The following is a 25901-nucleotide window of genomic DNA, read 5'->3' as shown; positions in this document are numbered from 1 at the left end:
CTAGTTTAGGAGTTGTCTGAAAGGCTTTGTGAATAACTTTTAAGAGAAAACTCCAAGCTAAAATATTTTAGTGCGATTTAGGAGTAGCCTACTCCTAGTGTTAAGATAAAAGCCTTTGTGAATAGCCTACGGCCCCAGTTATTCATCATCTTCCGTCTTTGTGTAGCGCACGCATTCTGAGACCTGTCACCTGTCACTCATTATCGTAAGGGAGGTGTTTGGAATCATGCCCGTGTAGCAGGGTAGCTTGTGCTTTCCCTGTTTCCCTCTGGCAGCTGCCAGATTGGAGGTGGGTACGTTAATGAAGGGGGCGGCCCCTACATTGAGTATATTTATACGGCTAGATATCAGCTGACAGTGCGTCTTCCGTTCTCCCATTGTCGCTGGAGGAGCTAGCTTCCGTGTTTGGGTGGCTTGTGGGCAGTTTGGTTTGGCCTTGCTGGAGCTAGGTTTACTGCTTGGGTCTCTTGCATCGTTCTACTACAAGGTAAGCTTTCTCTTAAATTCACACGGGGTTTGGTGCGGTCGTGACACCTGTTCATGCTTTTGTGCGACCACATCATTAGTTTATGCTTCTTTGCTTTAGAGCGCATCTTCGCTTGGCAGTGGACTGTTTGCACGTCCAGCCTTGGGCGTTTATTCACTGGAATCGTGCCATTAAGGTATACCGATCTTCTTAATTTATGTCGGACGCTTTTTATACCCCGTTGATTATCTCCGGGGGGTTTAATCTGCCTTGTTTGCCTGTTGTCTGGTTTTAGCATTTTTCGGTAGCCCTTCCTGTCATGTTCTTGGATTAGCTGTGCTTCCAGGTATGTAGCCTACTCTTAATTTCAGTTTCTGCATTTAGAGGTATTTGGCTTGTATTAATTCTCCTCTGCGATTCCAGATGGTGAAGTTTAACTGAAGCCTGTGCGGTGCTCCAGATTGTGGCTGCACATAGGCCTCGCCGCTGCTGCTTTGTTTCCACATAAATTCTACCGTAGGCTAACCTTTGCTGTCCAGTCAGGTAGCTTCCCCCCCGGCCGTGCCACCTGGGAAGCCGCTTGCCGTACAGTATACTGTGTATTCTATGTGTTATGACTGCATGTTCTAACGTGTCCAAATGATACTGGGCTAGACTGTACTCGCCTCTATCACCACCGCCTGTTGCTATATGGTTTAGGCCTACTTTTGTGTCCATTGTCTTCACGCTGTGTGTTTTGTTTGTTTATTTTCTTTTTTTCATTTCACTCTCCTAAATAGGAGAGTTGACTGTATGTGCGCGTGTGTGTGCGCGTGGTTGGGGTGCATGTGCTTGTGAGTGTGTGAGTGTGTGTGTCTGCGGTTGAGGTGCATGCTTGTGTGTTCGTCTGCGGTTGAGGTGCATGTTTGTGTGTGTTCGTCTGCGGTTTAGGGTGCATGTGCATGTGTGTGTGCGTGGGCCTTGGAATCTTGTGATTGTGTCTTGCAGTGGACCATTGGGGCAGTATGCAGGGACCTCCCGCCTAGTACTAAGTGGAAGGCCCAGGGCTCTGTGTGCATAAAAGCTAAGTGTCCTAAACATTGTTGTATGCTATGTCCAACTAGCCATTTTGTGACCTCCCTGCCCTCACTAAACATTGTTGCCCTTCTCTTTTTCTCTCCCTTGGTGTGTGTGGAAGACAGGAGCTGTTTGACCTCGAGCAGTGGGTCGGTGGTGGAGCCCTTTCCTCACTGGTCTTCTATTTTGTGCACATCCAGGGTTTTTCTTTTTTTTCTTTTGTATTTTGCTCTTGCTGTATTCACGTGTGGTGTGGTTTTGGACCCGTCCCCCTCCTCTTCAGTCTACCCCTGCCGTGGTAAGCTACAGTCCTGTTCTCCCCACACTATCCAGCTGAGTAGTCTGTCCGGGCCCTGCGCCCCCATGGTCCACACATCTTATAACATCTTATAACTGCTCATATCCGCTTGTTTTAAGGAGTGATCACTCTGTTAGTACTTTGTCAATCTCTTAATAAAAAGACTTGTATTTTTTTGTAAATCACGTCTTCAGTCTTTTGATGTATGCGAACCTGTGTCATTGGTTGAGAGTAACCACCCTTTAAAACTAAACTTCTTGGGGCGCAATCCCCTAGATGGCGTAGTCGTCTAGAATCAATAACCCCTCAGCTCTGCCACACCCGCGTTACAATCATCAGCCAATCAAGGTGGTCACGCTTGCCCATTTACACAAATGAATGGTCGAATATTACTGATGATCATTGTTATTTAAGAACATGCGGTGTGCGTAGGGCACCAACAATATCTTGCTCGTAAAAAAGCATCATACCGCACATTGTGGCGGGTCTGTTATTTACTGTAGGCTGCGCAAACCACAGGGCAAGCCTGCATTCGAGGCCTTCTGTTAAAGAATTTTATATAAAGCCTGCGCTAACAGTAATCCTCCTGCCCCTGATAGGCCTACCACAGCTGTGGATATGTGTGGAATGTTCAAGTAATAACACAATCCAATGTGTGTCTCAATTGTCCACCGCTGACCACCTCACACATTTCTCTAGATTTTGCAACGAATTTACATGACACAATGCTATAAAATATGCCAGTTTTAGGACACAGAATAATGTTTGTAATGATACCAGTTAGGCCTACGTTTAACAGTTAAAAGTGTAATGAGCTATTCATTGTCGAAGGTGCATGGTCAAGTGAAATTCTTACTTTGGAAAACAAACATTTGCCGATATCATCGCCGAACTTCAGAATATTGCTCTAGACTGCAGGTAACTTGTTAAGCCAGTGGTTCTCAAACTTTTATTTAATTCCCCACTTTGATCAAGGGGCATGACTGATGATAGTGGAGATAACGTGTTATCCCGAGGCCTTTGCCAGTCAGCATCTCCGACGGTAGTCTACCCTATTAAAAATATACGTTTTCGATGTCCCAAACGGAGAGACATAGGCTACTTTATTGTTTTTAACGATCTCTATGCTACTCACAAAAATGTATTAGTATTATTATTAGTATTATTTTGTGTGTTCAAAAAAGCGCTGGAACACTGGCATGCTTTCTCTTGTATTCGGAACACACAACACACCAGTAAATGTGTTGATCACTCAAACTAACATAACATGTTGAAAGCCCTTGCTTGTGCACTGCGTATAAATTAGTGGTGTGCGATACTGTAAAATCTGGTTTCGATCCGATACCAATTATAGACAGGTCATCTGCTGGAATTATTGGGCCTAGTTTTTGGTCAAAGTTTTCTCCATGGATTCCTGATCAGAACCCCTATTGGAACAGATTAAAACTTGGGGCCTGTTGAATTTTGTCCGAAAATCCAATATGGCCGCCGTATTCCAAAATGGCCGATTTTCCATAAATTTCGGCTATACTTAAGGGTTGTTGTCATTAAAAATGGTGTTATATCAGCAACATAATGTCCTCTTGTGTCAAATTCATATTTATAAAGGTTGATTTAGCATTTTAAGTAAATTAAATATAATTTTTCACCATTAAATACAATAAAACATTCATCATATGGTAAATCGTGAGACACCAGTTGTAATCAAACTTCCTATGGAAATATATCTCCCACAATTGAAAATACAAACCAAAACACATTGGAAACTAGATGTACCGCAGAGCGGTACAAAATATGACCGCCGCCCAGTCTAGCACATTTTTTCCACAAAAATAAATCATGCTGAAAGGCATATATGATTCTAACTGTCTCACTAAATTGCACTATGCACACTCAATTCTCACTGGTATCTGCTAGACAACAAGTACCAAAACATGATTAGTTCATAGATTTCACATGTAAAATTAATTTTATACAACCCCACCCCCATCTTGCCTGTTCATAATTCTGAGAAATTCTTGAATTGTGTGCATGTGTGCGTGTACATGTTTATGTTTATGTGTGTGGGTGTGTGTGTGTGTGTGTGCGTGCTGGTGTGTGTGCATGTGCATGCATGGTGTGACGGCCCACGTCTCGCCTGTGCTCAGTGCCTGTGCTTTCAACCAGCTACAGAATCGTTACAATGCGTACATATGTCTACTGTGTGAGTATGTGTCATACGTATGATTACTGTGAATGTATGTGTGTGCATGTGTATCTGTTCATGCACATGTGTGCATATGGAATGGGTTAACATGACCCCTGGAGGCAAACATACGCAAAAAATTGGTCATCCTAGGCCCTACGGTTCTCAAGATATTCACAGAAAACTGTCTCCGGCCACCTACAGGCCAGTTGGTGTATAGTAACATAAACTAATTTATTGTGTGGCCCCCCATGAACGGAATTCCACAAAACTTGGCGTGCATTCAGAGGGTGTCATAATGATCCTACACTTCCAATTCCGTGCAGTCTTGACTATGTTAGGTCACAGATACCTGTGATTACAACACCTCATTTTTACTTTTTTGTGTTTAACTAGGTGGCGCTATACATGAAATGAGTGGTTATGGAATGGGTTGACATGGCCCCTTGAGATCAACATACAAAAAAAAAGTGGTCCTCCTAAACCCTACGGTTCTCGAGATAGTTTTCTGTGAATATCTCGAGAAATGTAGGGCCTAGGAGGACCACCTTTTTTTTTATGTTGGTCTTAAGGGGCCATGTCAACCCATCCCATTACCACTTATTTCATGTATAGCGCCACCTAGTTAAAAATTAAAAAGCAAAGAATTAGGTGTTTTCATCACAATATCTCTGGCTGACATGGTCAAAACTGCACCAAACTGAAAGTGTAGGATCATTATGACGCCCTCCGAATGCATGCCAAGTTTATGTTTAATTATGTGTACATTTAGTGACCGTACACCAACAGAGTTTTCTGTGAATATCTTGAGAACCGTAGGGCCTAGGATGACCAATTTTTTGCGTATGTTTGCCTCTAGGGGTCATGTTAACCCATTCCATATGCGCACATGTGCATGACACATACTCACACAGTAGACATATGTACGCATTGTAACGATTCTGTAGCTGGTTGAAAGTTATGTGCACAGGCACTGAGCACAGGCGAGACGTGGGCCGTCACACCATGCATGCACATGCACACACACCAGCACGCACACACACACACACACCCACACACATAAACATAAACATGTACACGCACACATGCACACAATTCAAGAATTTCTCAGAATTATGAACAGGCAAGATGGGGGTGGGGTTGTATAAAATTAATTTTACATGTGAAATCTATGAACTAATCATGTTTTGGTACTTGTTGTCTAGCAGATACCAGTGAGAATTGAGTGTGCATAGTGCAATTTAGTGAGACAGTTAGAATCATATATGCCTTTCAGCGTGATTTATTTTTGTGGAAAAAATGTGCTGGACTGGGCGGCGGTCATATTTTGTACCGCTCTGCGGTACATCTAGTTTCCAATGTGTTTTGGTTTGTATTTTCAATTGTGGGAGATATATTTCCATAGGAAGTTTGATTACAACTAGTGTCTCACGATTTACCATAATGATGAATGTTTTATTGTATTTAATGGTGAAAAATTATATTTAATTTACTTAAAATGCTAAATCAACCTTTATAAATATGAATTTGACACAAGAGGACATTATGTTGCTGATATAACACCATTTTTAATGACAACAACCCTTAAGTATAGCCGAAATTTATGGAAAATCGGCCATTTTGGAATACGGCGGCCATATTGGATTTTCGGACAAAATTCAACAGGCCCCAAGTTTTAATCTGTTCCAATAGGGGTTCTGATCAGGAATCCATGGAGAAAACTTTGACCAAAAACTAGGCCCAATAATTCCAGCAGATGACCTGTCTATAATTGGTATCGGATCGAAACCAGATTTTACAGTATCGCACACCACTAATTTCTACGCAGTGCACAAGCAAGGGCTTTCAACATGTTATGTTAGTTTGAGTGATCAACACATTTACTGGTGTGTTGTGTGTTCCTAATACAAGAGAAAGCATGCCAGTGTTCCAGCGCTTTTTTGAACACACAAAATAATACTAAACGTTCTGCTGCTTAAAGTATTGTTCAGGCAACACCTGTGCTTTTGCCGAGTCGTCGCTGGTAGAATACTTGTCCTCAGTTCAGCAACGAAGCAAAGCATCTCGTTTAGGACGACTACTGTGGTGGTTTAGAACTTTCATACAGGTATGCTATTTATGTTTGAGCAGACAAAGAAATGTATTGTAGCTGTGGTAGTCAAGTGTCTTTAACCTAACGAATGCTTTTAAACTTGGCGCATAGTAACTTTGATGGACAAGGGATATGCCAAACGAACACTGGAAGCTCCATACCCTTGCTGTGTCCATTATTAGAGGGCATGAAAATGCACTATACTGTTATCCGATTTATTCTTATTTTTCTTCTACGTATTTGTGCGTTTAATTCAGCTTCAACCGTTTGACGTAGAAACTTCGTTCAAACTGCATTGCGTAGGTCTTACTTAGGTGACTTCAGCTATGTATTTTTCAACTTTGTAACTTTTATACTTTTTGAACTATTAATTAAAAACTACTAAAAATTTCCCCATAGACTTAACATTGGCGATTATGACATCACAGTAGGGCACTTAGAATCCTATGCCTAGTGTTCCGGCCACCTCCAGCAACTGTCTGTCTCAGGCTTTAAAGTGTGTATGTCAGGTTAAAAAATTTTTTTTACAAATGAAAGGACATGAAGCAAGATAGTAGTGAGTAGTGATTTTTCTTGAAAAATCAACTTTAAATACAATAGAACAATATTTACAATTATTTTTATAACTGAATTTATGACCATTCCAGGAAACATTCCAGACACAGATGACCTCATAAGAGGGAGTCCAGCAAAGTTAGTCAATTAAAACACATGGGATAAGGGATCATACAGTAGGTTTTTTTACACTGATGAGGCCTAAAACATGACTTCATTCCAGTATGTCATGCTAGAGTCTACTACCTGCCTGACATAAAAATATCCTGATCTGATACATTTTTTCTTTACTGGCAACCATTATTGATCTTAAAATGTAATATAGAGGATATGGGTAAGTAGCAATGCTTGATGTGATGGCAATGCTCACTTGCCATCACATATAGGCCATTATATAGCCTAAACTAAGTAGAATCAGTAAGCAACTCATTAGTCTGTGTTCAGCCAACCATGGGCATATATGCTTTTCTTTAGAGACCTGACTATAAAACCATCAGTGTATATGTGCTACCACATATTTGCTCTTTATATACAGTATACATTTGCTTATCAACTAATGTTAGCTATAGACAGACTATTAATTTGCTTACTGATTCTACTTAACTTGTTGTATATGTAAGCCTTTGTTATGGCAAATGACACAACTGCCATTTTGAAGCCATGATACATAGTAATAGTGATCAGATCCTACTCACACCCCTAATCAATTTCTCACTGATGATTTGAATGGCCATGATTTGCCTAAATTGTGTAGCCTATTCGTCTTTACTTTGTCCCTACCAGTCAGGCTCATGCTTATGAACCACTGGTATGTCATAGAGGACATTTTTGGCCTTATCAGTGTAAAAGAAAATGCAGTTTAAACCCATTCTCCCCTATGCTCAACTTTGCTGGACTCCCTCTTATGAGGTCATCACTGTGTCTGGAATGTTCATAAATTCAGTTATAAAAATAACTGTAAATATTGTTCTATTGTATTTAAAGTTGATTTTTCAAGAAAAATCACTACTCACTTCTATCTTGCTTCATGTCCCTTCATTTGTAAAAAAAAAAATTTAACCTGACATACACACTTTAAGCATACAATCTGGATCTATTAAGACTACAGATCCTGTTCAACTGCTTCCTCTGCCCACAACTGTTTCAAAATAAAAGTCTCCACTACAATAATTCCCTATTAAATAATTTAACCATTTAAACTATCCAACTATTTAACTTTTCAACTATTCCAACTAAGCATCTATGTCAGTTTCCATAGCAACCATAGCACCTAGCCACTGTAGTAACTCCTTTATTTCTGATAGTAGCCATCATGGACACCCTAGCAACAACCTAGCAACGACTTCAAGTACCCTAGCAACAGCCTAGCAACCATATTCACAGTTGAAACCTAGCAACCAACATCATTAACCTAGCAACCAGCATAGCAACCACCATAACTAGCTCAGCATAGCAACCACCATAACTACTCTAGCAACAGTCAGTTGTCATCAACTTTGACTCCCGTCAACTGTTTCCTCTGCCCACAACTGTTTCAAAATAAAACTCCTCACTACAATAATTCCCATTTTAAATAATTTAATCATTTTAACTATCCAACTATTTAACTGTTCAGCCTTTCAAACTGCCAGTTGTCATCAACTATGACTCCTGCCAACTGTTTCCTCTGCCCACAACTGTTTCAAAATAAAAGTCATCACTACAATAATTCTATATTTAAAAATGTAACCATTTTAACTATACAACTATTTATGGTTATGGTTATGGTTAGGGTTATGGATTTAGCAGACGCCTTTGTCCAAGGCGACACATAAATACAAAACAACTAGAGATGTCCGATAATATCGGCCCACCGATATTATCGGCCCGATATTAGCATAAAAATGTAATATCTGTTAATATCGTTATCGGATTTTTTTTGCCTTAAAACCGATAAAATAATGCTTGCGTTACACCCAAATAGTGCCTATGCGCTCCTGAAGCGTTTACCGGCGCACAGATGATGACCTCATCAAGCTGCGTCTTGAAGCATACAAACAAGCATGGATGGCTGCAGTAACAAACTTGCTCGCTCTGTTTCAACATTATGTCTGTGGTTTGGAATTATTTTCAAGTGTCTCCTTCGGACGTTAAACTTGCGATTTGCAATAGGCTTGTTTGAGATGGACTGAGTCTGACTTGGTCTGGCTTACTACATAAACGTGATCTTCAGAGGCTAGCCGGGAGGAGCTAAAACAGAGGGCAGCTCATCCCGGACAGACAGGCTACAGTTTGCCTGACGTGACTCGCGGGAGATATCGCGGAATTTTGTTGCCAATAAATACAGCAGAACTTTCATTCTTACTCATTAAAATGAGCATGATGACTGACGAAATAAATCCTTATGATGTAGTTTAAATAAACCACTGTTGTCATACAGTTAATAGGCCTGCATTGTAGCACATAAATTCAATATCAAGTGTATTTAACCAACAGCAGAAAACAACAGAATATCCAAACGTTTTCAGTAGGCTAGCCTACCATTGTTGCAGAAATTACGTATAAGAAGGTATCCCTTGTTGCATTCAAGAATGCATCCAGTGGGCCATCACAATAACATTAAGCATGTTGTGTTAATTCCACAACAGGAGATATGTGATGTTACCTAAATTAGTTTTGAGGAAAAATAACCCACATATCGACATCGGTATCGGCTGATATCGGAATCGAAAATTGAGAGTTGGACAATATCGGCATATCGGATATCGGCAAAAAAGCCAATATCGGACATCCCTAAAAACAACATAATAATATTTAAAATTGAACAGGGAACAGATTAAAATGTAGGTCAAATATAGTAAGGACAATAGTTATAGTACACAATAATATCAATTCAATCAATAGCCTAATAAAAAAAGCAATGGAAAAAAGGGGAAAGGCAATAATAAAACAATAATGTCAATTAAATCAATAATATAAAACCAATGACATGCTAAGACTACATTAAGGAGAATATCAATAATAAACAATAATGTCAAATTAATTAACAGCCCAATTGAAATAAAACAACATTATATAAACCATAACACATAAGCGCTTAAACAACTAAGTATATGTTGAATAGGAACGTCTTTAGACCCCTCTTAAACGACCCAAAACTACCACAGGAACGGAGAGCACTGGGCAGTTCATTCCACCAACATGGAACCACTGAAGAAAAGAGTCTGGAATTAGACCCAGTTTTCATGACTGGTCGACACAACATACGCTCACCAGAAGACCGCAGTGGGCTGTTGGGGATGTAAGGCTTGATTATTGAATTAAAATAACTAGGAGCAGAACTAGTTAGTGTCCTATAGGCCAAAGTGAGAGATTTAAATTTAATTCTGGCTACTATAGGGAGCCAATGGAGAGTAACTAGGAGAGGAGTTACATGTGTCCTCTTTGGCTGATTAAAGACCAGGCGTGCTCCAGCATTCTGAATCAGCTGTAATGATCTTGTTACACAAGCGGGTAAGCCAGCTAATAGTGAATTACAATAGTCCAGCTTAGAGATGACCATGGTCTGAACAAGAAGTTGTGTGGAATCTTGTGTCAGATAAGGTCTGATCTTCCTAATGTTGTAAAGCATAAACCGACATGATTTTGCAATAGAAGCTATATGCTCAGAGAATGGATGTTAATATGTTGGGGAATAGCTGTTTTAGCTGGAAACACCAAAAACTCTAGACACTAAACACTAGAGTCATCAGGTGGGAAAGACAGGTAAAGTTGAGTGTCGTCTGCATAACAGTGATAGTCAAATCCATGGGAGCGAATGGTTTCACCTAAGGAAGTGGTGTAAATAGAGAAAAGCAACGGTCCTAATACTGATCCCTGAGGCACACCTGTGGTGAGGTCATGAGACTTAGATACCTGTCCCTGCCAAGACACGTTGAAAGAACGCCCTTTAGGTAAGATTCAAACCAGTCAAGAGCTTTTCCAGAAATTCCCAGTTCAGATAGTATAGATAGGAGAATGTCATGGTTAACAGTATCAAAGGCTGCAGATAAATCTAGTAGAATTAATACTGATGACTGAGCAGAGGACTTAGCTACTCTCAATTTAACTGTTCAACTATTCCAACTGTGAGTTGTCATCAACTATGACTCCCGCCAACTGTTTCCTCTGCCCACAACTGTTTCAAAATAAAAGTACTCACTACAATAATTCCCTATTAAATAATTTAACTATTTAAACTACTCAACTATTTAACTGTTCAGCCATTCCAACTGTCAGTTGTCATCAACTATGACTCCCCACCAAACTTTTTTCTCTATCTGACCTCCATCTTTTTACTTGGATTATATTTTAAACAATATTCAACAATATTTTATTCAGCAGACAATTTTGCATTTTCATGCACTCGTAATTCCCTGGAATTACATTCTCTAGTTAGGTATGACCTCCCGTTTTGTTCTAAGTGCACTAACTAACATCAGTTCAGTCATAACAACTGCTACTTTTCAACAACTGTTACAGTGTTGGACTGCTTTACACAGGGGTTCGGAAATTTATGTCAACAGTATTGCCATGACGGAGCAGGTACAAACATTTGAAGTTTACACCTAGGCTACTGCATTCATAGGGCATGGTTGTAGTTTACTAACTATGGTTGTATCTGTTTTAGGAATGACGTGTTGGTAGTAATAATAGCCACTGTTTTGTCTTAGTTTATTTTCGTTCTGTTTGTTTCTTTTACTGAGTGCCACACTGATTTTGTCCATACTGGTGTTTGAAGGCCTATGTTTGGCCCGTTGCAAGGGATTGCGCTGTACGTTGAAACTAAACCTTGAAATCATAGATAAGTACCATACTACCATAAGTATTTCCATACGGGAGACTGTTACTCTGGAGGCATAGGGGTCTATGCTTCCGGCGGTATTAGTTCATAGAGTTACTGACGGCTATTACCTGACTTAGCACATACACACGGTATTTCCATACGGGAGACTGTTACTCCGGGGCATAGTGTCTATGCTTCCGGCTGTATTAGTTCATAGAGTAACTGACGACTGCTTAGTGCATTCACATGGTATTTCCATACGGGGGACTGTTAATCCGGGGGCATATGGTCTATATGCTTCCGGCGGTATTAGTTCATAGATTTACTAGCGGGTTTACCCATTGACTTAGCACATCCATACTGGAAACTGGTACTCCTGAGCCATAGGGTTCTATGACTCGTTGTATAGGTTGAATTAGATTTTCTATGAGCACTTAACCCAGGCGCCACCATGTTGAGCACTTAACCCAGACGCCACCATGTTGAGCACAGTACTTAACCCAGACACCACCATGTTGTACACAGTGCTTAACCCAGACGCCACCATGTTGAGCACTTAACCCAGACACCACCATGTTGAGCACTTAACCCAGACGCCACCATGTTGAGCACTTAACCCAGACGCCACCATGTTGAGCACAGCACTTAACCCAGACGCCACCATGTCTGTTGTGTGTGTGTGTGTGTGTGTGTGTGTGTGTGTGCACCTGCACAATTGGTAATGTGTAATCTGCCAAATGAGTTAGATATCAGCCTTTCCACTTGGTTGTACTTAATTTAAAAAGTAACATGTTAACTAGCCACTTTTTTATTCTCTTTTATTCACTTTTATTCTGTCTTTGTGTGTGTGTGTGTGTCTGTGTGTGTGTGTGTGTGTGCATGCATGTGCAACGTGTGTGCGTGTGTGTGTGTGTGTGATGTCTTCCCAGTGAGGAGTCTCTTGTCATGATTGAGGAGAGCAGGACCTTTAAGAGTCACCTGCAGAGTCTGTTGCAGGAGGCCATTCAGGAAACAGAGCAGGACCTGCAGGTAGGTCCACATGCAACAAATATATAAACATTCTTCTGAGAGAGGCACAATGGACATCACATTTAATCATTCTCTCCCTCTGTCTGCTGCTGCTGGTGTGTGTGTGTGTGTGTGTGGTGTGTGATGTGTTCCCAGTGAGGAGTCTCTTGTCATGATTGAGGAGAGCAGGACCTTTGAGAGTCGCCTGCAGAGTCTGTTGCAGGAGGCCATTCAGGAAACAGAGCAGGAACTGTTCATACCCGTATTTCATTTTAAAAAAGTAACATGTTAGCTAGTCACTCACAAGACAATTTAAATGATCTATCTTTCTTTGTTTGTGTGTGTGTGTGTGTGTGTGTGTTGTCCAGAGACTGGGAAAGGGGGTGGGATCAGATTTGCATTTAGGGCATTCACTGAAATGGACTCAACACACTGTGATCATTATGTATTCTGTTATAAAATAGATCCAAACAGTCTTTTAGAATGCTTGAGATGGCTGGGTGTTTTCATGAGCTTGAAGCATGTTATCAAACTGGTCTTTCCAGGTTCATCTGCTCACAGATTGTTTTTGTATTTAAGGTTTCCATTTCCTCCTCAGACTCTAAGAGTCAGTTCACATAGTCCACTGAGCAAACACAAACCCCACATGAACATGGACATCAGTGACCCAAATGCTGTGTAGTGGGGGTCCCATGCTGGACCAGTGCTGTGTAGTGGGGGTCCCATGCTGGATATCAGTGTGTAATCCTCACACAGGATCTCTCTGGGTTTTCTCTGGCCCACAACATCCACTGGGAAAACACTCTGATTGGTCCGCAAATGCTCCACACTTTTCTGTTTCAATTCAATTACATTCTGTTCTATGTATGTGTAATGAAATAAACTTTGTGATTTAGTCCTCCTGCTCATCATATATTCTCATGCTGCGTATTCTGTTCTCTTAATGAACTTACAGTGCCATAAGAAACTGTCTCAGGCTGATATAGCCATCCTGCTCCATAATCTTTATATATTCTCATGACATTGCAAACTTAGGAGCACATTCTTCTACAGTATGAATGTGCTCAGGAGTGCTTGACTTTGTTGTTGACTTTAGTTGTCATCTAACCTGTAATTTCGACAGGCCCGAGGTGATTGTTACCATGGCATCCTACCAGCACTGCCTCAACTATTTATTTCCTGCATTCATGTGTGTCAGGTAACACTCTCAGATTTGCCCATCTTAAAGTCACCCTGTGACTTTGCCACTTATAGTGAGTTGGTTGTGTCATAAACATCCCCACATTACAGTATATGTAATCTCCCTATTAAGATCAGATGTAATCTCCCTATTAAGATCAAATATCAGTTTGTCCACTTGGTTGTACCGATATTGACAGTAATTTAAAAAAAAATGTTACCTAGTCAATCACAAGAAAAGCGTCTCTCAGTCTGATCTCTCTCTTTGTGTGTGTGTGTGTGTGCATGCATGCATGCATGTGCAACGTGTGTGCGTGTGTGTGATGTGTTCCCAGTGAGGAGTCTCTTGTCATGATTGAGGAGAGCAGGACCTTTAAGAGTCACCTTGACCTCACCTTGTTGCAGGAGGCCATTCAGGAAACAGAGCAGGACCTGCAGGTAGGTCCACATGCAACATATATATAAACATTCTTCTGAAAGAGGCACAATGGACATCACATTTAATCATTCTCTCCTTATGTCTGCTGCTCTGTGTGCGTTTGTGTGTGTGTGTGTCTGTCTGTCTCCTGTTCCATCAGATGATGAGGGAATGGGAGTGGATGAAAGATGACAATCCCCATACTCTCTGATTCAGATTGTGTGTGTGTGTGAGAGAGAGAGAGAGAGAGAGAGAGAGAGAAAGAGAGAGGGAGAGAGAATGAGATAAGGAAAATGTACTAACCAACAATCCATGGATCTGTAGTGCCGCCTTGTGGAAACAGAGCGCCAGTGCGGCTGCTCCCCCCTGTAGGCCACTGGTGGAAGTGCTGCTCCTGCTCCTGCACCTCTCCACACTCGGACCCCTTTTACTTTGTTTTCATTTCTAAAATTTGTGTTTGGCCATCTCATCATAAGTGGACAGTGCTAATACAAGTGTAAACAAGGACCAAAGTTAAAGTTGAGCTGATATTTAGCAGACACTTTTATCCAAAGCGACACACACTTGCAATGGCGGGTTGGGGAATCAAACCTGGGTTGGCCGATTAAGAGTCACAGCCAAAGCCTATTCGAAAGACTGCGGTTTACCAGCAGCGGCAGCCATCTCCTTTGTTTTCAAGAAGCAATTCTATCGTCATTTATGTAAAGCTCACCGACTCTATACACAATGTGATAGGCCTGACTAGAGTTTGGTTTTTCCAGCTTGCAAGCCAATGGCCAATTGCTAAACGACCTTGGCTGCAAATCACATTGGCTGCAAATCACAAGGGAGTCTAGATTTCTAGGCTACTTGCCAAGGTGATCTCGGAGACCCATTTGAGGTTGGTAACTCCCTAAATCTGACCAGAAGTGGTCAGTAACATCTCAGAATGTAAGAATAGATGTCAATCTAAATGCAATTAGTTAAATCTGACTAAAAGTGTAATGCATTCAAATGTAGACCATTCCTTTCATATGCTATAAGGATATGTTTTATGCTTTCTTTAAATGTATGTGTCTCTGTGAGGCTGAAAGAGTTACTTTTTTTAAAATAAAGGATTATAGGGGATTTAAATGTAAGGAAATGGATGGAAGTTTTGATATATATTTTGGCTGTACCATGTTTTGTTTTTTATTTTCTTCCTCCTTTTGATATATCATTGGAAAATAACTCAGGTGTCTGTGGGCTGTTAAACGATTGTGATGTGTCTGTTATATAAAATAATTGTTATGAGTAATGTGATTCTACTCATCTAAAGGGCTCCTGCTCACCCACACAGAGAAAGGACTGCTTGTGTAATAAATGTGTTATGAGATTAATTATGACTTCATCACATGTTTTTCATGTGGAGTGTCATTGAATTGAACCATTAGCCTGGTTTCTCTGCCAGGCTTGATCACCTGACCATGATGCCATCTCAGGCTAACACCATGTCCAGCTGCATGTGATGTGAGCGTTAGCAACACAATCAGTTTCAACAGTTTCATGCGCCAGATGTTTCATGACGTTTCATAACTAAACCACACAAAATATAACTGGACATACCCTGAAATTTGTTTGAACTATTTTCCAGTGACCATACATTTTAGAGATTGTCATAATAGGGCCCTAGGTTGCTGCTGAAAGTGGTGTTGGTGGGTGGCCAGTAGGTGGCACTCTACCCTCTGGCCAAAAAGATCGATCCCACGCCCCAGTGCAGTGACACTACTGTAGGAGATGCCGTCCTTCGGATGAGACATCAAACCAAGGTCCTGACTCACTGTGGTCATTAAAGATCCCATGGCACTTATCGCAAAGAGTAGGGGGTTCCCTGTGTCCTGGCTTAATTCCCAACCTGGCTCATTCAATCTGGCCCCCTAATCATCCCCAGTATAATTGGCTCATTCACTCTCCACCTCAAGCTGGTGTGTGGTGAGCGCTCTGATCCATAATGGCTGCCGTGCAACACATTGGTGGTGGTTAGTGAGGTTCCCCCTTCCCTGTGGAAGAGCTTTGAGTGTTGAGAAAAGCACTATAAAAATGTAATCTTGTTATCAGCTTCATTGCACACATGAAGCCACTCAGACTGAGTCTTTGCTCTCCCACAGAAAACAGATGAGTTCAATATTCTGATCTGGGTTCAGAGTCAGACGGATTGTTCTAGAGTGTTCTGTCTGACAACATTCTATAGAGATGGCACATTACCAAGGCTACATCCTCTGATGTTTTCTTTCTCATAGACTTTAGATTTAGACATAGACTGCAAAATTGATTGTTTTCAAGAGGGCTTTATTGTTTCTCATCTTTTGAAATTTCTTGTTATTATTTCCACATGTCCTATGATAAGCACATTCAGTAGTAACTTCTAAAAAAGTGATCATGTGTACTTTTTTCATTTATTTATTTTGTTATTTATCAGGCAAATTTAACAAAATCAAAAAACACAAGACTACGTAGCACGAGGCAATTGTTGTTAATTATTTTGTGAATACTTAGTTGAATACAGACTCAAAAAGATTTCCTTCTAGTCAGGATCAGAGGGGGTGAAACACTGGGCTCATCAACACATCAACCCAATAGATTATGTGTGGTGTGCTGATGTGTGTTTCAGCAGAGGTCCACAGGTGAGGGAGTGGTTTTGGTCTTTTGTTTTCCCCAAGAACAGAGAATCTCAGACAGCTGAGAGGCAGCTGCCAGATCCTTACATGTGAGTGGTGGCTTATATGTGTGCTGATGAAATGTAATGTGTTTATGGGTGTGTGTGTGTGGATGTGATAACAGCATCTATCTGTATCTGGGGTCTTTACATTTCTGCCCTGCTGTGTACAGTGTGGGTCACAACAACTTCACTGATGATCTAGTGAATATCCAAAACCCAGGGTAGAGTGTGTGAGTGAATGTATTCTGGACTCTGTGCAGAAGGGTCATTGTGTCAGAAATGCTGTAGAAGGCCAGAGTTCCTGCCCTGTGATCCACATACACTCCTATTCTGAAGCTGGCCACTAGAGGGAGTTTAGTCTCTTTATTATTGTGCTTGAAAGAGGTGCTGGAGCTGTAGGAGTACACACTCCAGGACTGATCATTATGTCCAAACCCACACTCAGCACCACTTCCTTTCCTGCTGATGCTTTTATATGAGACTCCTATAAAAACATGCCCACTCCACTCCACCTCCCAGTAGCAGCGTCCAGACACACCCTCTCCACACAGCACCTGTTGCCACCTATCAAATCTCCCTGGATGATCAGCATATGACTGGAGCTCAGCTCTCCTCTCCACCCTCCTGTTCCCCTCAGACAGATGGAGGGTTCTGTGTGCTGTGTTTGGATCCAGTGTGAAGTGACAGGAGTCTGATGGAGGAGAAGAGAGAACAGGACACACTTAGACTACTGTGTGTGTGTGTGTCTCTGTGTGTGTGTGTGTGTGTGTGTGATTCTGTACAATTTTGTATGAATGACTGTGTGTACTGTAAGTGTACCTGTGAGTATGTTTCACTGTCTGTATTCAAAAGATTAAAAGATGTATTCAAAAGATTAAAAGTATGAGTGTTGAAAAAAAAATGTGTGTGTATGTTTCAGTGTGTGTTTTGTGTGTTTGTGTTTGTGTGTGTGTTGTTTGTGAAGTATTGTGAATTATGTAGATTTGCATTCATTTTCTCGTATTTGAAACGTGGTTTACGAATGCCCGGAGCCGTTTATTGGGCGCTACGAATGTCTATCAAATGCGTCTGTACGTAGCTCATAACGGCTTCGGTGTGTCGTCATCGTCTTGCTGCCCTCCCTCCGTTCTGTGATTGGTCCCCTAACTGAGGCGACAATTTGCTCCATGGTATCCAGGCTGCCTAGCAGCGTGAATTAAATCGCGCGCAAGGCAGCATGGGAAAACCCAGGCTAAATGTCCCTATTAAAAACGTCAAAACTGTGCATTGCTGTGTGTGTGCACATTTTTGTATGAATGGTCACATGCATGTGTACATGTGAATGTGTGTCAGTATCTCAGTGTACTATGTACAGTATACAATGTGTGTCAGCTGTTAGTAAAATTATTAAAAGTGTGTGTAGTTAGGTGTGTGTGTGTGTGTGTGTGTACTTGATGTGATTGTGTACATCTTTTGTATAATGGATATGTTCTGAAGTGTACATGTGAGAGGGCCTGTCAAGTGTACATGTGAGAGTGTCTGTTTTCAAAAAGATTAAAAGTGTGTGTTGTGTTATGTTTGTCAGTTTATGTGTGTGTATGTGTGTGGGGGAGGGTATGTGTGTGATTCCACAAATACTTGGATGGATGACTGTGTGTGTACATGTTTGTCTCACTTACACTTTAAGAACTCGTCTCTGGTTACTGGCTCAGTAAAAACAGCCTGGACATCAGACACTGAGAAAGAAGAGATGCATTATAACTAACCAAACTTGAACCAAAGTGAAGATGGAGATGCACTCATTCCAGCAGCACTGATCTTCATCAGGATGGGAAGAACAGGTTCAGAAGACATTCAGATGTGGGGGCTGCTGGTCTAGTGGTTCGGGATCTGGGCTTCCAAATGGAACAGCTAAAGGTTGTGAGTTTGATCCCAGGGGCTGCCACCATTGTGCCTCTGAGCAGGGCACCTAACCACAAGTTGCTTCAGTAGTTCCTGTAGTTAGTTCACTGTCAGTCTCTCTGGATAAGAGTGCCAGCTAAATGACTATTCATTTTGTGTGTGTGTGTGTGTGTGTGTGTGTATGTGTGTGTTTGTGTGTGTGTGTGATTCTGTACATTTTTGCATGAATGACTGTGCGTAAGTGTACATGTGACTATTCAAAGGATTAAAAGAAAGTACGTGTGTTAATGTTTCAGGTTTGTGTGTGTGTGTGTGTGTGTGTGTGTGTGTGTGTGTGTGTGTGTGTGTGTGTGTCTTAATCCAACAAACTGCAGAGCAAATGGGTCCTATACATGTATTATTAAACTGAATGATCAAAACCATCTGGGTAAATAACACAAGTAAACATTTGTAAGTCATTTTGCCTAATTAATGAATCATCACACTGTTAGTCATGACCAACATGACGGCATGGATCATTATGCACAGGTATATAGGAGCAGGCCTCAATCAATTATTTGTATAGTTTCTCAGAGTGCTGCACCGAACAACTCATATACCTGTAACAACTTATAACAGGAAATGAGGGAAGGCAAGATAAGTTAAGTCTCCAGCTGTTTAAATATTAAAGGCCTACTGTCGTGGCCTTTATTGAAATATATCCTTTAGTTTATATATATTTTATGTAGTATCTTTATTCTGTGTAATATCATTGTTTTGTGAAACTGAATTCTGTAGTATGTTCAGTGTGGGAAAGGAAGACTGGTTTAAGGAAAGAGCAGGCCTGGCAGAAAATGGCATAGATAAGGTTTGGTGACAGGAAATGTAAGCAAAACCTAAAGAATGGCACAACCTAAAGAATGTAGGAATAACAGGATGAGAGGGCAAAGGTGGAGTACCATATATTACTTGGTCAGTTATCTGTAAACATAGAGGGTTTTGTCTGGGATGACTTGAAGGGGTATAAAGGCTGGACAACAGCCAGAGGATGTTAGCTCACTTTGCTCACTGCTCACTGCTTACTTTGCTTTCACTTAATTGCTTCACCAATGCTCCGGAGTGCATTAAAGCCATCATCTGCAGTATACATCCACGGTGTGCGGACTTCTTTTGAGTTGTATTATTTAATGTGGATTTTAACACCACACTACAACCCCCCACTGACAAGTAGCCTACTATGGAGATATCCTCACTCAAGACTCCCTCATCTTCATTAGGAGGGTAAGGGCATGTTTAGAGGACCTTCAGTTCTAACCCACCTCAATCAGTTCCTTAGCACAAGACAATTGCATACGTTATGGGTGTAATCTACTGGTTTGGAGTCAATTTTAAGGTGACTCTACCTCTGATCTCCATCAGCTTGTGCCTCTGTCTGCTGTTATAGATAAATTTGAAGATCTAAGTGTATTTGCTTTTTTCTCCAAAATCCTTCAAAAAAGTCTTACCCTCATGCCTCTTACGGAATGTTTACCCATAATATATGATGGGCCTTAATTTCTTATAGGGACCAGCAACACCCCCATGCCTCTAAGTTTTGGCAGCTGAGAAAATATATGAAAGATGAAAATATTTTCATGAAACTGTTATTCCTTTACTAAACCACAGATGTAAGGGCTTAGAGGCTATTAGAATCAATCATTAAAGACTTACTGTATGGTGGCAGTTCCTCCTTACTGTCTGTTCTTCTGACTGGGAGTTCAGGATCAGTATCTGGGAATCAACACATAGACACTCATTCACCCAGGATCAACAGAAAAAACCAACACACATCTCAGTTTGCATATATTATCTTCATGTGTACTCCATTTCTTTTCTAGAAATGTTTCCTTTTAGCATTTGTAACAGGCCTGCCTGAGGCCTGTTAGCTCTGAAAGGAAGTTATATTTCAGCTGTAGAATGTAATGTAATTTAATGATAGACTCACATTCTAAAGACTGGATGATCTGGATATGTGTCACTGTTGAGAGACAGAGACAGTCAAAATGAATCCATAACAATTCGGACAGAACAGTGTCTTGTAAAAGTAGTGCATGGTTGTGTGTCAAATCTATATGATTGGCCAACCTGCTGCAGATATCTTGGCTACTTCCTGCTTGAAGATGCCTTCTAGTTTCTCCTCCAGCTGCACCTTCACTGCAGAGACAGATTCCTTCACAGTTTCAAAAGAGAAACTCTGGCTGAAGCTCATGCTGGTTGAAACTGGTCTGCAAGGAGCAGCAGTGACTGACACAACATTCTGCAGAGAGAACCACAAGGTGAGAGTCAGGTGAGAGTCAGGGCTGCTTCCCCAAAGGCTGCAGACATAATGGGTTAAATCACTTAAATCTGTTTTGGGTTAAATCAGTCTGTTCAGTGTGTTGGTAATTGTGCATTCATGTGTTTAAGTATGTGTGTATGTTACATACTATACCTACTGCATGTAAAGCAATACAATCCTTATCACACATTACACAACACACATACAGTTATTGTTACACACCATTGTCTTTGCACAGAAATATATATCAACTGAATTCTCTCTGTCATAGGAATTGTTGTTATTATGACCAATGACCGCCTCTAGAGTCTCATAATTGTTGGTCCATGATTCCTGGGACACCAAAACACCGAGGCACATGAAACTTGGTGGGCATGTAACCCCCTATACTTTCACAGAAAATAAGCGTTTGGTCCCCAGGGGCCACTCCGTCCCTGTGCTGGCCCCCAAAAGCCGTAAAATGCAGTTTTTCGTTTAATAACTACCCACCCCGTTGCACCCGAGATAACAAAATGTTTGTGGTATGCTAGTCTCAAGGGCCCACATCAACCTAGCCCATAACTCATTTGTGATGTTGCACTCCCCAGTAAAAATGAAAATGCAAAAACATGGCTCTTTAACAAACACCATCTTCAGCTGAGATGTCCTGAACTGCTCCAAATGTGATGTGTATGATCTCCCTGACAGCCTCAGGGGGAGGGCCAAGTTTTGTAGATGTAGATGGTGGTGTTGAGTGAAGGTTTGCCCGTAGGAGATGTTTACAAATTGAGATGCTGATGTTGAAATGTACTATACACACACACACACACCATTCCCCCCCCCCTCCACACACACACACACAAACACACACACATACACAGACGCACACATACACAAACACAAACACAAAGACTGCAGGATTGAGCGTCATATTTTGTACCGCTATGCGGTACATCTAATTATTATGTAATTTCAGATTCAGGAAATGCATTTCATTTAAATGCAATTAATGCTGTCACCTTGAGGAAATTAATGTGATCCTCTGTGTGTGAAAGCTGCTCCAGTTCAGCATCTCTCCTCTTCAGCTCAGCAATCTCCTGCTCCAGTTTCTTCAGGAGTCCTTCAGCCCGACTCACCTCAGCCTTCTCCTGAGCTCTGATCAGCTCTGTCACCTCAGAGCGCCTTCTCTCAATGGAGCGGATCATCTCAGTGAAGATCCTCTCACTGTCCTCCACTGCTGTCTGTGCAGAGCTCTGTTAGGAGACACACAAAGAGGAGGGCAGGAGACACACAGAGGGAGGTGAAGCTGAAAGTGTTTCATGGTGTCAGTGGTTCTTTGTGTGCTGTAGATATGGCAGCATAGGCACAGTTACTCACAGGGCACAGTCAGTGTGGAACCGAGGGTGGAATTACAATGTATTACTGCTAATAGACTCTTCTCACTCCCCACGATTCAGCATTAATATTACATTATGTATTGTACTTACTAATATGTAATAGAACAATACTACTATACTAATAGTTTTCTTTGGATGTGTGCCAATTATTCATCATGAATTCATCATGACTATCATTAAAGCGATGGTTCAGAGTAATTTCACCCTAGGGTCCTTTGCACCATGACCCCGAGCCAAACACCCTCCCAGAACCTTTTTTCCCTTGGTCGAGCCCTGGTCGAGTAGCGCTATCAAAAACTAATGACGTTCTGCAGTCGTGATGGAACCAACTTGTATCTCGTAAATTACCCCACTAATAATGCCCTGAATGGTACGAAACTTCTGCAGTAGTACAACTATGACCTTTAGTCCAATAACGAGGCATTAGAAAGTTTGTAAGTGCACCAGGAGTTTATTTAAATAAGACTTGCCTGATTATCTGCTACTATACCGCTGCATTGACGTTTCTTCCGTGATTTGGGAAAAGCCTGTAAAAGTCCTGGCAGGAAGCATGCATAAGGATGTAGATCCAGGAATGCACTAATATTTTGTTCGTAGTCCAGTTTGCAACAATTATTAGTTATTACTAAGTTGTAAACACTTAATATTTAAAAATAAAAATATTTAAAACTCGTATACCAAAAAACGTTGATGTAATCGCTTCCTGCAAGGACTTTTACAGGCTTTTCCCAAATCACGGAAGAAACGTTGACGCAGCGGTATAGTAGCAGATAATCAGGCAAGTCTTATTTAAATAAACTCCTGGTGCACTTACAAACTTTCTAATGCCTCATTATTGGACTAAATGTCGTAGTTGTACTACTGCAGAAGTTTCGTACCATTCAGGGCATTATTAGTGGGGTAATTTACGAGATAAAAGTTGGTTCCATTATGACTGCAGAACGTCATTCGTTTCTGACGGCGCTACTCGACCAGGGCTCGACCAAGGGAAAAAATGTTCTGGGAGGGTGTTTGGCTCGGGGTCATGGTGCAAAGAACCCTAGGGTAAAATTACTCTGAACCATCGCTTTAAGCAATGGGATAAAAAGGGAGTTTGTATATAAGTAAGTATAATTATATATACTCTTTTGATCCCGTGAGGGAAATTTAGTCTCTGCATTTATCCCAATCCGTGACTTAGTGAAACACAAACAGCACACAGTGAACACACAGTGAGGTGAAACACACACTAATCCCGACGCAATGAGCTGCCTGCTACAGCGGCGCTCGGGGAGCAGTGAGGGGTTAGGTGCCTTGCTCAAGGGCACTTCAGCCGTTCTTACTGGTCGGGGTTCGAACCGGCAGTCCTCCGGTTACAAGTTCGAAGCCCTAGCCAGTAGGCCACTGCTGCCCCCGTGGCCTACTGTTTGTTGTGCCAAAATAACGTTATACCTATGATCTGGTTATAGCACATCAACACAGCTGCCATAACAATTATAAATTATATTAGAAAGCTGAAACCTTAATCAATCAGCAGTTGTCTTTTCTGTGGTCAGTACTCAACTTGAGCGTCTCCACAGCCTTCCTCAGCTCCTGCAGCTCCTTCTCTCTCTCCTGGATTCTCTGCTGGAATCTCCTCTGGGTCTGCCCCAACTGCTTCTGTTTATAAAAAGGCAGGCATATTTAAGGCAAGTTAATTTATATTACATATTTAATACACATGACTAATTCAATGTGCTTTGAATGAACAAAAGCAAATAATAGTAAATAAAAAACATAATTTCAAAAGTAAAGTAGCCTACATAAAATGGAATGAAAAAATACACAATACAGAATCATTACAAGACAAACATATACTGTATAGTGCATCTGATTAACAAGAAGTGCAGTTACTGTAACATAAAGCATCTGAGAACAGTGCTATGCTCTCTATTAATCTGTTTTCAGTAGGAGCCCTGACATTATGCATTAAACACAAGTCAAGCTCAGAGACTGAATATATTGGACCTGAGAAAAAACATTGTACAGTATCATATTCAGCTGAGGCTGCCATGTTTGACAGAATTTAATACATTTTGCACTTTGCACCTGTTATGATTTCCTGGTTCATGTCTTCTATAATGAGAAAGAGAGTCTGTAGAAAATCAGTGGACTTTAAGAAGTATCGTCTTATAGTCGCTAGTGTTCTTTTGATTATTCAAACACATTATATGTATATCGGACTTCTCAAATAAAATTAAGACACAAGTGAAGTTCCAGTACTCACCTGTTTGTTATAACATTCTGCTACAGCTGTGACTGTGTCATGGCCTTTATGTTCGTCCATCGTGCACAGATAGCAGATACAACTCTGATCGGTACGACAAAATATTTCAAAAACCTTCTTATGACGGGAGCAGATCCTCTCCTGTAACTGGCCTGTGGCATCAATAACTAAGTGATTTCTTCCTGGATGCAGTTCATTGTGAGCTTTGAAGTGAGTTCCACAGTAAGACAACAGACAATCCAGACAGGACTTCACAGCTTTGAGTTTTCTCCCGGTGCAGATATCACACTCCACATTTCCAGGTCCAGCAGTAGATAGAGCAGGAGGGGCAGCCTGGATTCTGGTCGTCCTTAGTTGTGCGACTAGCTCTGCTACAACATTATTTTTGTTTAAAACTGGTCTCGGAGCGAATGTCTGTCTGCATTGTGGGCAGTTATAAACTCCCTTCTGGTCTTCCTGATCCCAGCAGCCCTTAATGCAGCCCATACAGTAATTGTGACCACAAAGAATGGTCACTGGATCCTTCAGTAGATCCAAACAAATCGGACACATTAAAAGGTCCTCGTTATTTGACATTGCCTCTGCCATTTTACTTAAGTGCTAACGAACACGATTCATCAAGAAGCTATTGAGCAACACTTATCTTTCACTTTCGTTTTTTACCCCTGTTGTTCACAGCTTCCTTTTTGCGTGCAGATCAGGGTCAAAGTGCCAGCCCACTTTTGTTAATCATGAAGAATAACATGACAAGCTGCATGTATGATGTGACCTATACAGTGCTAGCTGTAGGCTATGCCTACCTTTAATTTCGTGTTTCTCATGGATAAGAAAATAAACATCAACCCACAATCATGTAAACCCACCAATTCAGAACCAATGAAGTGCATGGGGTAGACTGCAGGACGGCATATGTTTATAATTGGATATCAGCTGTAATGATGCCATCTAGTGGAGATAATGTGGAATAGGAAACAATTGAAGAGACCTCAAAGTCTGCACAGGAATGAGTAAAATCATTAACTTTACTGTAGAAGCCAGCCATATACAGTATATCGACTGAGTTTATATTAATTATTTGTGTGTTTGTGTAGTGTATTGATTAGTTTAATGTCATGAATATGTTCTGTAAGGTATGCTATGATAAAAAGTATTTTCCTCTATGTCGACTCCAGTGAATCTGCATGTGTAAAGGAAATGCTCAGTATCAGCATCGCCCATTACAGGACAAAAGCAGAGACATGTAGGCAGATTTATGACAGATTTACATCAAATAACTAAAAATACAAATGTCATTATTCTTTCTTTGATTTTCATTAGGGTTATTAACATCTGTTTGCCCCCCACTGCTTGCCTTGTGAGCGTGTG

At 41.1% G+C, this 25901-nt stretch overlaps 1 protein-coding gene and 2 long non-coding RNA genes across 4 annotated transcripts; 2 read left to right on the top strand and 1 right to left on the bottom strand.

Moving 5' to 3' along the window:
- Nucleotides 1-257: 257 nt before the first annotated feature.
- LOC143106366 (uncharacterized) lies at nucleotides 258-12484 on the top strand. Of its 2 annotated transcripts, XR_012983670.1 has the most exons (4): nucleotides 264-487; nucleotides 587-662; nucleotides 762-1820; nucleotides 12386-12484. It is a non-coding gene; the product is annotated as an uncharacterized LOC143106366 (long non-coding RNA). The 2 variants fall into 2 exon arrangements; XR_012983669.1 differs by lacking the exon at nucleotides 12386-12484 and having other exon boundaries at nucleotides 258-487; nucleotides 762-1854.
- Nucleotides 12485-12759: 275 nt separating this feature from the next.
- Nucleotides 12760-15607, top strand: LOC143106368 (uncharacterized). The gene is made up of 4 exons (XR_012983672.1): nucleotides 12760-13275; nucleotides 13588-13662; nucleotides 13979-14081; nucleotides 14222-15607. It is a non-coding gene; the product is annotated as an uncharacterized LOC143106368 (long non-coding RNA).
- Nucleotides 15608-16351: 744 nt separating this feature from the next.
- On the bottom strand, nucleotides 16352-25159 carry LOC143106363 (tripartite motif-containing protein 16-like). The gene is made up of 9 exons (XM_076270640.1): nucleotides 24537-25159; nucleotides 23835-23929; nucleotides 23540-23542; nucleotides 21914-22145; nucleotides 20723-20894; nucleotides 20583-20615; nucleotides 20309-20368; nucleotides 18397-18453; nucleotides 16352-17429 (listed from the first exon to the last, which is right to left on the bottom strand). Exons 1-9 carry the CDS (start codon nucleotides 25122-25124, stop codon nucleotides 16915-16917), a joined length of 1755 nt encoding a protein of 584 aa, XP_076126755.1. The 5' UTR covers nucleotides 25125-25159; the 3' UTR covers nucleotides 16352-16914.
- Nucleotides 25160-25901: the final 742 nt, after the last annotated feature.

This window comes from Alosa pseudoharengus, unplaced genomic scaffold (assembly GCF_046254945.1).
Source record: "Alosa pseudoharengus isolate Yale_2024_CS ecotype anadromous, Long Island Sound unplaced genomic scaffold, YU_APseudo_1.1 YU_APseudo_1.1_scf_6, whole genome shotgun sequence".
Taxonomy (NCBI): Eukaryota; Metazoa; Chordata; class Actinopteri; order Clupeiformes; family Clupeidae; genus Alosa; species Alosa pseudoharengus.
The sequence above is the reverse complement of the archived record's forward strand: the minus strand, read 5'-3'. Positions and strand labels throughout refer to the sequence as shown.

Bases quoted from the DNA above. Each gene is read 5' to 3' on its own strand.
- LOC143106363 (XM_076270640.1), bottom strand. From the start codon at position 25,124: ATGGCAGAGGCAATGTCAAATAACGAGGACCTTTTAATGTGTCCGATT. The intron at 20,369-20,582 runs GTGAGTCTATCA...GTTGATTCCCAG, and splicing joins GATCATCCAGTCTTTAGAAT to ATACTGATCCTGAACTCCCA. The intron at 17,430-18,396 runs GTAAGTGAGACA...CTCCTCCATCAG, and splicing joins CAGAGACGAGTTCTTAAAGT to ACTCCTGTCACTTCACACTG.